We start from the raw sequence: 12782 nt of genomic DNA, 5'->3' as shown, positions 1-12782 counted from the left end.
TACTAATTATGGGTGAAGATTTCTTTTTAAATCTGTCTTGATTGTAGGCTTCTGTGTCACATACCACTCTTGTAGAGGTCTTGAATAATTCCCCTTCCCCACAAAAGACAGGGTGTATTTATCTTTCTCTTTATTCACCCCCACTTTGCTGAACTGAAGTTAATTGCATAGCCTTTCTTCTGACCTCCTTAGTAATGAACTTTCACATAAAGTGTATTTATAGCCTCTCTAGTTAGCCCTTCCTCCTCCTCTGCTTTCTAGGAGGGGATAGACAATAACTAGGAATTTGTTAATACCAGTTTGTTTTTTCTTGAAATAAATGGCTGGAGAGGTTCTCTTCGTTTTAGGATTTTGCTGTTCTCCTTAATCATCTGTTTACTCAGTCATCACTCAGAATCTGCAAAAACTTTATAAAGGAAAAAAAGTGCTGCATTGTTTTTTCAAATAATAATTTTTAGGGAAAATATGACAAATTTCAATTATGAGTGTTGGCCACAAAATGTGTTCCTTCACAAAACATTACATAACAGCAGTAGTTTCATACTTGGTTGTGGGCCTTGTTGCTAACGCAATTGAAGGCACCTAATGGTTTATCTTTCGCTGTAAATGTATTTTAAACATGAAAAAAGCCATTTAGTGTGAAATTGTATGTCACATCAAATGGCCACAGGCAAGGAAATCTGGAAGAGGACTTGACTTGATTTTAAATTCCGCTAAATAAGAAGGGAGTCATTCTTTCAAGGCTTTCTACAGAGAAATAGATTAAAAGTCCCATTTCCAAGGATTATGAATATAGTTATGCCACTGGGCCATATCCTCAAATAACACATGACCTCTCTTGTATACCTATGCTGACTGCAAAACTCACACTAGTGGGACAAATACATGTTATGGACAATAGTTCTTATCATCAGCTGTACCAGTTGAGGTAGATTCTGATTGGGCAGTGTCTTTTGATTGTCCTACCCAGAATTTAACTGCTGGGTTTTAAAAGAGGGTAGGATTCACTAACCCCCCCCACCCCCACCCCAAAGTATTGGTATTTGTTTAAAAGGGAGGGGCGGGCAGACAAGACTAGAAGTATCATAGCTGCTCTGAGTTTGCAGAGACATGGAGGTTATCATTAGTTCTTAATATTGATGTTATCTTTATTAATGTGATTAAGTGACAGAGCACCAGGATTCTTTTATGGTGAGAAAGATGGGCTTCTGCTTTGAGTATCTTAAAATGTTTCATTTTAAATACACTTCAATCTGTTCAGATGTGTTGGAACCAGGACCACCTTGAGTTGGTTTAAAGAATGATGAATCATTGGCTCCACTCGAAAGCACGACTTTACTGAGTTTTAAATTATGTTTCATACCGTTTTGGTATTCAAGAAAGATCTTAGAAATAGAGTTTTAAGTTGTCTGCATAATAAAAACACCCAGTGAAGCATGAAAGGTATGTTGCTTTTGCATTACTGGGAGTGTCAAATAGCAGTTATGGGTTAGAAACCTATGGAACAGCCATTCTCACGTGTGATGGGATTGCTGAATCAGACTTCCCTATTATTTATAAAATTTCATTTATGGCCAGAGTTCTAAAGCCATTTTATAATACTGCAGTATCCCTTTTCTACAGCCTTATTAAAATAGCTACATTTATTTTCCAATGCACTATCCCTTTTCTACAGCCTTATTAAGAGAGAGACAAGCATTTGTTTTCCAGTTCAGTTTCACATTCATTGTGTATCAGAGTTTTACTCTTCAGACCAACAAACCAACTTGAGGTAAATTGTATAGCTTTCCGTATAACCTTTTTTCCTCAGGTGCTAAACAAAGGCTCCAAAAATGGATACTGCTTTAGTAATGTCTGCTTTATTCTTAAATATTTCTTTTGCTAGATGTAAAGATTTGATGTTAACAAAAATGGTTTTAATATGTAAATATGAATGAAAGCCTTTAGTTTGCCCTGGTTTGTTATTAGTCTGTTTCGTTTATTCTCTATAGGAGAGAATCCTTTCGTGATTTTGAATACATTTCATTAGGTATTGTTGCATTTTTAGAATGAAAATACAACTGTTTTCTGTCTTGGAGTAATCCTGCTGCTGCTATGAAAAATTGAAAATCAAGAATGTGATGCACTTTTTACATTACTATATACCAGACCTTTATAGATTGCTTTGATACCTTTCCTGTAGCACAGCCACTAACACAAGTGAATGAATTTAAAAATTCTCTTTGAGAGGGAATCAGTACAAATAACTATGGTATTGGCCTGTGAAGGACAATAAGTTAGGAAAATAAAAATTCTGTTAGTATTACACTTTTGGCCTTAAAATGTCTTCTACTACTGAAAATGTTTTAATTTTGTTTCTGTTATTCCCTCTCTCTGCCTCAAAACGAGGAGTTGGGAAGAATGGCTTAAAGGAGGTTCTACCATTGGTTTGTTGCTGATCTGTCTTTTAGAAAGAAAACGATTGTCTACTATATAAGCTGGGGACTTATCTTTTGTTTGTATACAGAGGAGAAATAATGCTGCCCCGAGCCAATCAGATTTAGTTTAATGAAATCAATCAAACCCCAACTGTTCTGCTTCTCTTGTATATTTTTACTTAGTGAAAATAAACTTAAGTTTGGTAGGAATGCTACTTGACAAGAGGAAGTCATTTCTCAAGCACATACCCAAACTTGAGGGCGATTGAACCCAAAATAATGGAGGAAAAACACCAAACTGGGTGGAGGAATATGAGAAAGATACGTGGTCCAAAGCTATCTGGTTATATTTTGATGTTGCCAATATTGCAAAGCCAAAATTTTAATTTGCTTATTTAATATGTTTGTTGGCCAGAGATCTATTTTTATATCAATGTGCCTTGCATGTATATTAAAAAAAAAAATTGGAAAGGCCATGTAGTAATGCCTGAGATAGTTGATGGTTCTTACCACCTCACGAATTTTTATGCAGTATGAAATGCTCATTCTATCACCCAACTGGTGCTCTCTGTTTAAAGTTATATTGTCACAAACTGGAACTATTTTATAAACTGGGGAAGTGATTTAATTTACTTTTTTTGTTGTTTCTTTTTTTGTTCTTAGTCTGTTAGTGGCTGTTCTGTAGTGGGAAATAGTAAAAGGATTCTTCTCTCCCGTTCCCTCTCCCCTCAGCACCTTCTTCAAGTGATGTGATGACACCATTTCTCGTGTGCTTTGAAAAAAGTTTCAGCTTGCTGTCTCCTTTAGTGTTTAAACAAAAAAAGAAAGTGTTATAAAAAGCATTGTTTGCAAAATCTAGGGAGATAACGGAGTCCCCTTTAATTTGGAATCCTATGTGAGCTATGATCCAAGTTATTGGCTCTTTCCAACTTAAAATTTTTTTATTGTTAAAGCACCTTGCTTAGAAAATTTTAAGTATTTATGTCTGCAACAATTGTCTCAAAATAATGAACTGTGCAATTCTTGTCATTAAAAGAAAAAAAAGATCTGAACTCTCCCTAATGTGACTTGTTAGTTTCTCTGTATTTCCTGCCAGTGTAAATGTGAAAAGCTTTGCTTGCATTGCGTTTTAGAAATGCATTTTGCACACTCGAATTTTGCCGAAGCTCCATGAAAAGGTTAGATATAAGTAGATGAATAAAGCTATGCACATGTTTTGGAAGTTTAATTTGTGTGTCATTACCAAAAGTGATCTATCCTTATTACTTTGCTGTTCTTAGCTTTACCATCTTTAGAAACATGGCTCAAAGTTACAGTTCTGGGCTAGCTCATCAGTGGAATTAGAAGAGAGGAAAACTGGCACCTATTTTTAATAAACTTCAGTTTAAATGAGAGCTTGACTTGTATCTATTAAAGGGCTTTTCTTGAAACAGGGCAGTTTTATCAGCTTTACAAACTGTTGGAAGGTCTTACTTCCTCAGTGAAATTTTGGTTTATTTGGCCATGTAGAAATGGGGAGTAATTTAAACTGAAAAGAAGGAAGGACCTTTGCCACCTGGAGTTTTGTGACAATTTTATGTCTTAAATCTGGTTTAAGGGTAGGATAACCTTTTTACCTTTATTGCTTTAGCATAAATTTGGTTTACTGAATGAATGATTGATTTGAAATTAGAATCATTCAGTTGTTTAAAGATCAAAGCACAGGTTGTTGTAAAGATAATGTGTATCTTTTAAAAATTGCCTGAGCTGATTAGAACAAGTTTAGAAATTGGGCAAATTTGGTTAAATTGCTGCAGTCTGCATGTACTAAATAGCTTTACTTCACATGTATGTGTGCTTAAAAGGTTGTGTAGGTATACTGGTCAGGTTTTGTCAAATCATCGTTTAAAAGATTGTTTTGTAATCCCTTCAGGACCTTTGTAGAAGAGGCTAATAAGTTTAAGTAGAAGATAATACTAATGGTATTTTCCCCATGCTCCTAAATATAAAAGAAATATTTCTGTTTTATCGCTTTTTCCTATGTATAGAAGAGGGTTACGTCTCTATCATCAAGTGTGCTCCTGATGTATGTTGTTGATTTTGAAAACACAATAAAACCCTTCCTTCTGTATCTTCACTGAAACAGATAAAAAAAACAGTCTACTAGTCAAGGCTTGAAAGGTAGCCCATAATGCATGGCCTTAAAAGGCGTAAATACAGGAGTGTTAACATCATCTTAGATAGCTATGGCTACTCCTCGGCATCTGTCAGTAATTCACTTATGTTCAGTCTTAGAATGTTTCGGAGGAGCAAAGTAATTTCTTTGTCTTATGTGCATCGGCACTTAGGAGCTGAGTTACCTCTTAATCTAGGGTAAAGGATAATTAGTGGACTACAGTTATATTAGAGGATGTTTTTCCTTCCCTCTCCCAATTAAAAAATTTTTTTTTCAGTTTTTGTTTTGCCCAGTCAAAAAGATAGGCCTTTTCTAGATAAATGAACAGTGGCCAGAAATTTACCCTTCTTTGCTAAATGCTTAGGTATTTGCCATAGCTGTTTCTGATGTCATGGATTCTGAGGAAGTGTCAGTTCTGTGATGCTCTTCCTTTATTAATGTCTTACTTCATGTTCAGTGTTTTAAAAATATAAATTACAAACACTCTACATCCATACCCAGATTTACTTATTTTATCAGAAAAAAAAACTTGAGAAATTTGTAGATCAAATTAAGAGACGATAAGTGTACATTGTTGAATAAAAAAATTTAAAGTTTCTGAGGTGTTTGTGTTATTCTCTTTTGTGTGCTTTAATTTAAAAAAATACTGAAAACTAAATTAAGATTGTGAGACTGATGGTGTTTTTTTCAGAGTCAAATGTACAAATAATTTGTCTTAAATATATCATGGTCATATGTTCTTGCTTTTAAAAAAGATCAAGCTGGCTATTAAGGTGCTTGGAATTGGTATGTTTATTGAAAACTCAGCTGTGAGAGCACCTGTCCTACCTTGTTGCATGATACTGAACCTTATGTTCTTCCAGTTGAGGTGAGAAACCAAAATCGAGCTAAGCAACTAGAATGAGTTGCCAAGATTCTGGACTTATTCATAACTTTATGTAGAAAGGTATGGTAGTGCATATTTGAGAAACTTCTTAAGTTTGGCATTGATTTGTCACAAGGTGAAGAGTAGAGGATGAGGAGAAAAGATTCAAAAACGCTTACCTAAATTGTGTCTGTTATAGATTGTTATAGACCGATACATTTGGGTTGTATGCATTAATGTTCTTTGAGATAGGGAATAATTGTCCTTGGCCTGGTGCCTGGTAAGTGCCTTGCAAGGACACAAAAGAGAATTGGGTCTTATTGCAGCTTGCCTTTAAAACTTCTCAGCCACATAAGTGATTTATATAAAGCATGGTAGTTAATTCAGTCTACAAAGATTTTTTTTTAAATGACATTTATTGTGGATTTCAGTAGCTAACATTTGGAAGCAATGTCTGAGCAGAACATAAAACTCATTCTAGATTGCTTAGCAAGGTCTCATGCTTGAGGGATTCTCTTACTTGGAGCTTTTAATCCACTACTGTTGGATACGGCGAATCGATTGAATCTGGGCAGTCTGAGCGTGAGAACCCCACTCTCTCCAGTGTTTATAGTCTCCTCCATGATGGTCACATTCCAAGATATACTGATACCCACGGTATCCAGGATACTGATAGCAAACCCAGCTAGAAAATCCAAAGCACAATGGATTATTAGAACTAGTTAGGACTACCTGGTCAACACCCCAAAACCTGAGCCTCTTTCCTCCGCATGATAGGTGCAGAATGCTTTTAGGCTTAAAAAACAATAGCCATCCCAATTATGCCAGGCACCATTTGTGAGTGTAATATGGCTACAACTAGTTGAAAATTAACCTTGATCATGAAAAAAGATGTAACAGTAGTCAACATAAATGCTTCCATAGAGGAATGTCTAAAGGAGGAGAAAGTGTGACCTTAACTGATAGTTGGTACCAAGAACTTGAGATTCAAAATTACTAAACTAGAATGTTGACAGCCATACCAATATATCAATGAGTGAAATCTAATGGGACATGACCATTGATGTATTAATATTCACAAGGTTTACACTTGCAAGAGTTTGAAATGTGCTCCAACTCTTTTTGCACTTACGCCCCACATTGTATCTTCATGGAACCAACTTCGTTGCTGAGCCAGCCCATGGCTTGCAAGGAGGGGTAGTCATCAGAGAGCTCCCATTGGCGTCCGATAAAGTTTTCTTTCTCAAAGATGGTAATCTTAGACTCCTTATGATTCTGTAATCCAGAAATTAAAAAAAGAGAAAAGTTTGGTACCAGAATATCGCTGTCATCTTAAACTTTAATTACCATAGTTTTCTAATTCAAAACACTTCTGGTTTACAGAAGGAAGTACATGCTGATTGTGAAAATATTTCAGGCAATACAGATATTTGTAAGAAAACAACTAACCGTGACATACAAAAACAGGCTAACCTAGCCCTGTGATAGAAAGTGGGGAGGAGCAATTGATTGGAGAGGGACACGAAGAAACCTTAGGGGATGATATTCTATATCTGAGTAGGGTGTTGGTTGCATGGGTGTTCATATTTTCCAAAACTTGAGAATATTCGCTTAGGACCTGTGCATTTTACTACATGTAAATTATACCTTAGGGGAAAAAAATGGGAGTTAAAGTGATTCAGAAAACACATCCAGCTAGGGCAGTACATTACAGACCGAAGGCTGTTTAGGTTACCTTCTCCACTACTTGCATTTTGGTAAGGCCTTAAACTAAAGTGAGATCGTTAACAACTAAAAATCAGGAGAAAGTCACATGATTTAAAAAAATATTTGGAAAGGTTCTAGTCTGGTCTCACTCCCAATGTAGGGATCATTTTCAACACACCCCTGAAGGTCATCCTGAATTCTCCGGGGACTTTAGAAGCATCCCAGTCTGGTGCATAATTGGATAATGCTTAGTCTTAGAAACAAGGTTATTATGAATCGAAGATAAAAGACTGGAAGACTTGCCTGTGTCTTCCGTCATCCTGTTTATTGAAGGGTTACTTCAGCGTTTCCCTCTTTCTAGGTAAAATGTCACAGATTGAAATTTAACTGGCCAAGGATTTATTTTTAACTGCATGGTAAATGCTCTCACTAGTTATTCTATTGCACTTTTGAAGATCTGGGCTCTTGAGTATCCACTTCCTGCCACCCATGAGAAGGTCCTTTTAGCTTAATGAAAATGTCATCTAGTAGAGAAAAATGAAATGGCAGGCTTAGAAACAGAGGGAACAGTGTTTTCCTTTTTTTTCCTTTTATCTTTCTTCCTGCTGCACTTCAGCATAACTCATGGGAAGTAACATAAGAGTGAGTTCATACGCACCCTCTCTTGCCCCATCCCCTACATGCACAGAAGTGAAAATTTCAGAGACTCACAGCTGAACAGATGGGGCGGAAGGACATGAGGCGCTCAATGTGGTAGGCATTACTCCCGCTCCAGGCATCCCAGCGAGGGTATTCTCCTCTCTCCAGGATAAACTGTTGCCCACAGAAGCTGGTATGCTCATAACCAATCCAGCTGCCAAAGACAAGTATGTAGTGGCGTTTGTTCATGGTGTTCAGAACCTATGTGGCCTACGTTTATCACAAGAGGTGGGGGATGAGCTGGCAGCTGCACTAAGCAGCATTGTGAGTGTGATATTTGTTTGGGGATAATCCACTGAAAGGGTCTACATCACTGGCCTGAGAAACGTGTATCAGCAAAGTCAGTCTAAAGTTGTCTTTCTTTTCTCTCCAAGCTACCTTATTCTCTACTTGGAGCTCCAGGTTCAGGTTCTAGTGACTGACTATTGCTTTGGCTCCAGCCAACCTATTGGCTTCTTCCTAAGGAAGCAAAGGGATGACTGGGCAGCTGATGGAGAGAGCTGGTCTCTTGTTCCCTCGTCACTTTGTGGGTTCTTTCTCTTGCTGTCGCATACCTATACTTCATTTACTAAAACACCTCAGATCGGTTTTTCAGAACCAGGTCTCAGTTACTGATGACACCTTAAAGTATGACTTCTTTTAAAGGGTTGAAGAGCTTGATTTTGGTAGTGAGCAACTTACAAAAGCTTCTCCACATGCAAAGCCAGGTCTGCCTAGGCCTAAGGAGAGTCCTTCCTTACGTGTTTTCAGGCAGATGATACAGGCCTCGACCACTCAGCCAAGCGCCAGAAGACGAAACTAGAGAGGCTCTTCCTCACCAAGGAGATTAGCCTTCAACAGGGAACTCCTGGAAGACTATCTAGGAACTATGACTCTCGAGTCCTGGGGTTGAGTCCCTTTTCACATAGAGAAATTAGCTGGCAGAGTCTGCTCCAGGACATGCAAGAGGGGAGTCAGCTGTAAAGAGGCTGCAGCTTGATGGTTTCCTCTCTATTTTCTGCAGACAAGAAAAACTCAACAGTTCTGTGGCTGTTCTGAGAGAATCCTAGGTAGCAGCCTATGGGCTCCAGAAGCAGGGATCTGATAACTGTCGGTGCCCCACCCTATGGAATATATTTCTTTAATCCCCCCAAATCTGGTACCAATCCACTAAGAACCTCATGTTCCTTTTAGCTTTGAATTACTAAATTACACATGTAGTGATTTCTTTTGAGATTACTTCAGTACGGATGCCTCTCTCCATACATATACTGATTAGAGTATAGGGGAACATCTTTCTTCCCCAAGCCCCAACTTTATGATCCCATGTCTGAAGGGACCAGAAATAAGGGGCCTGAGGTTCTGCTGAGGTCTGTACTCACGCGCCAGATTCCACCTTGAGAGACCGGACGTTATCAAAACTGCGCTCAGAGACATTTGGGCAGGAGCTAGTGAACTCCATCCTCTTGCCCTGAAAGTTCTCCTGGTCATAGATGGTTATCTGAAATGGGATTGAATGGGAAAAGAGAGCTAGAATGTGGTACAGCAGGGGAAACAGAAGCCCAGGCCAACAGCTTAACTTGTGTGATCCTGTGTTTTCCATCACTAGCTATATAACCCAGGATGCCTGATGAGGTCTCTTCCAGTGTAGACAGGGTAGGAAGGGGTTTGAATTAATACCACTGGTTGGTGGTGTTCATATGCCCAGGCTGAGGTTGAGGTGAGGGGGATTGGTTTACGATAGGAATGGTCTGCCAGGGATGATAGTTGGCCCACTGGACAGGCCAAGGCCTGTAGACTCTTATTCTGCCATGCTTCCTGCCTAAGTGTGGCCCAGAGGCCAGGATTCTGGGATTCCCAGGGACTCCCTGTGGACTATTTCTTAGTTTCTCCAGGCACACCCGTTATAGAAACGTGAGGTGTAAAGGGAGAGTTCTGATAAATTCCTCTCATACCTTGAACTAGAAATTGGCTCTTGAACCCAGGTAGAGAACAACTCCCAAAGCTGTGAACTGGCCTCAGAGTTGACCCGATAAAGAGGTTCGGGGGGCAGGTTGCGGGAATCAGTGAAAAGCCTGAGGATCAGCCACCTCAGGCAATGGTTACAACCAACATCAGGTTGGGATCAGGAGACCTGGGTCCTATCACTTATTTGGGATCCGGCAGTAAATCTCTCTTCACTTCTGGGCCCTCAATTTCTCGATGGCATAATCCACTCTAAGCTGCTCTATTTTAAGATGATTTTGCAGTGTGGAGGAGAATTGACCTAGAAGGTATCATCTAGGTATCATCTCCCACCCGTCGTGGGCTTCCAGGGTCATTCTTCTTCTGTCCAAACAAGGCAGCCTGAGAGATCCTTCCTGAGACGGCACCTGGACCTTGGGTGGACCCTTCTACAAACTGATGTTTTATCAGTCGGTCGCTGTCCCATGGAAAAGCACAGCACTGGGGCCTGCTCTATGGCAGCATCTCACCCACTGCCCTGTTGGATTCCTCAGTTTTCGTGTGATGGGGGTGAGCTTACCTTCCATGGCCCCACGGACCCCGGCAAGGGGTTGGTTTGAGCCATCTTGGTGGTTGGAAGGGTTTCTGGAAGACAGAACACACACCAATGACATGGCCTCTGGGGTGGGGGATGAGGTGACAGAGCACAGGAGAAAGTAAAGGAGGCTTGGAGTCCAATAGATGGGCTTCGATTGGGATCCTGGCTCTGCCTCCCACTAGCTGAGCCTCAGGTGTTTCCCATCAATATAAAGCCTCCACGTGTAGAGTTATTGTGAGGATTAGAAGCAAAAATGCAGCTAAAGCACTGCACAGGCATTGTGACCTCTTGAGAAAGGAAGCTCTCATCATCTTGCTGGCCTCCAGGCACCCCCTACAGGTGGCAGCATCACCTCAGTCTCGCATACGCCAATATGAACACCTTGGCAACCATCTAGTCCAGACCCCTGCTGTGATGTGTGGTCTCACCTTCCCCAGCTCCTCAAACTGACCGTCTGGGCGTGGCCATGCCACCATTTCCTCCCTACTTCTCTGACTTCTAGACCTATCCAGCCTTGGCCTTGCCTCCTCAGAGAGACTTTCCTGCTCTCTCCAGCCTGTGGCGACTTGCTTTCTTTGCTGATTTCTAGCGCTCATCAGAGTAGTGATCTGGGTTCCTATTGACTATGTCCTGGGTAAACATCCCAGTGCAGGGCCGGGTCTCCTGAGTGACTGATGTAGCACCACGCTGAGCTCATGTTGGGGTGGGGGTGGGGGTGGGGGCGGTCAGAGGGGGACAGGCGGCATTGGAAAAGATTTATTGAAGGAAAGTGAAGAAGAAAAGAGGATAATAATAGCTAATACTTAACAATGGCTCGTTCTACGCCAGGCCCTGTTCTGAATGCTTTACAAATATTATATATTTACTTGTCACAATTAGCCTATGAGGTGAGTACTATTATTGCCCCCGTTTTACAGATGAGGATACTGAGGCTCATAGAGGTTAAGTAGACAGAAAAGATGGTAGCAAGAGTAAAGCAAGGAAGGATAGGAGGGAGGGGAGGGAGAGAGGAAGAAAGAAGACAGGCAGGTGTGCATCAGGTTGTTTGACTCAGAGCAGCCATTCGTGGCCCTTCCCTCTGGCTGTTATGGGCCCAGAGACCAAGGCATGTAAACTCTGTGATGTATCTTTCCATTCTGAACCTCTGAATAGGCATTTCCCAGCTTCTGCCCCCATACCTTCTTCCTATGCCCCAGGAGCCTGCCATTTCTTGCGGTTCCATGCCCCCTCCCATCCATGATTGCTAGGGCAAGGCAAGTGACTGCCATGTAAGTGTAAGGCTGCCTCCCCTGGAGTTCCCCCGTCTTCTTCAGCCATCCTAGGAGGCTCTGACCACAAGGCAGGGAAACTGGCCCCCTCCTGGGAGTGTCTCTGCAGGGGAAGGACAGGAAGGGCCAAGGGTACCCCTCAGGTCCTTACTCACCCAGCTCCTGCTGCACAGTCTGGGTCTCCATCTGGTGCCACTTCCTCTGTGGGCCTGCTCTTTATAGCCCTGCGGCTGATGGCCCGTCAGCACTCTGCTTTCCCTCTGCTTTTGTTCCCTCTGATCCCCAGAGCTTTGGTGGCTCAGCCTGCTGGGCAGGCATCCCTCAGGCCTTTGTTTAAACTAGGGATACAGAAATTCAGAGAGGCCCCACTGCTGTGGGAGAGGCTGGCGACCGCAGGCCTTGGCTGCTGTGGCCTTGATCTCAGAGCCACTGGCAGGTGAGGACAGGTCTCTGCGTGAGTGCTTGTCCCTGTCCTTCTCCAGGTTCCTCATGTCACCCCAGGACCTTCCTAAGACCCCGTGTCGTATCGAACACATCAAAATCCACCTCACTTCCCATATAGGATATACGTGTCTTTGTTATTGTTAAAAGATGTGAAGGATTATTACAATTCTGAACATTATTAAGAAAAAAATGAAATGTATACAGTGGCATATGTCAATTATCTCTCTATAAAACTGGGAAAAAATGGTTCACTGTGTTCTTGGGAATCTTTATTATACCACATTTATATATAACCGTGTAAGAGTTGAATTCAATTATCATTGACTAGTAGACATAAATCTCTCTGTGGTTATTTTATTAAATATTTATTTATTTGAATCTTGAAGTTTTCTTTAAAAAATTTGGAGCCAATAAATCTTTTTGTCTTTTGAATGTATTGTTTTAGGCCCTTGGCAGCCTCACAGGCCCCAGATGCTGTGCTGATAGTACCCTTCAGGGTAAAGGGATTTCTCCCCAGAAGTTCAGGGTACTTGGTGAGGGTAGCGCAGGGGAACTGTGGGCTCCCCGGGAAGCCTGACAGGGAGGATGCATTGCTCAAGCATCACAGCCACCGTGAGAAACAGGGGGCTGCAGTGGGCAGGGAGTGCTTTGAGCCTGGCAGGTGTGGGTTCAAATTCCAGCTCCTCTGGCTGGGTGATTTTGGGCA

General features: G+C 41.1%; 1 protein-coding gene across 1 annotated transcript; it reads right to left on the bottom strand.

Annotated features, from left to right (window-relative positions):
• Positions 1-5937: 5937 nt before the first annotated feature.
• Positions 5938-10391, bottom strand: CRYBA1 (crystallin beta A1). Its single transcript, XM_008525797.2, has 5 exons — positions 10347-10391; positions 9205-9323; positions 7856-7997; positions 6570-6712; positions 5938-6122 (listed from the first exon to the last, which is right to left on the bottom strand). The coding sequence occupies exons 1-5, from the start codon at positions 10389-10391 to the stop codon at positions 5975-5977; spliced, it is 597 nt and encodes a 198-aa protein (XP_008524019.2). The 3' UTR covers positions 5938-5974.
• Positions 10392-12782: the final 2391 nt, after the last annotated feature.

This window comes from Equus przewalskii, chromosome 10, assembly GCF_037783145.1.
Source record: "Equus przewalskii isolate Varuska chromosome 10, EquPr2, whole genome shotgun sequence".
NCBI lineage: Eukaryota > Metazoa > Chordata > Mammalia > Perissodactyla > Equidae > Equus > Equus przewalskii.
Note: the sequence above shows the minus strand (reverse complement) of the source record. Positions and strands in the feature narration are given on the sequence as shown.

Coding starts and splice junctions, on each gene's coding strand:
- CRYBA1 (XM_008525797.2), bottom strand. CDS start 10,391: ATGGCTCAAACCAACCCCTTGCCGGGGTCCGTGGGGCCATGGAAG. Junction 9,324..10,346: donor GGTCCGTGGGGCCATGGAAG/GTAAGCTCACCC, acceptor ATCCCATTTCAG/ATAACCATCTATGACCAGGA. Junction 6,123..6,569: donor ATGAAGATACAATGTGGGGC/GTAAGTGCAAAA, acceptor TGGATTTTCTAG/CTGGGTTTGCTATCAGTATC.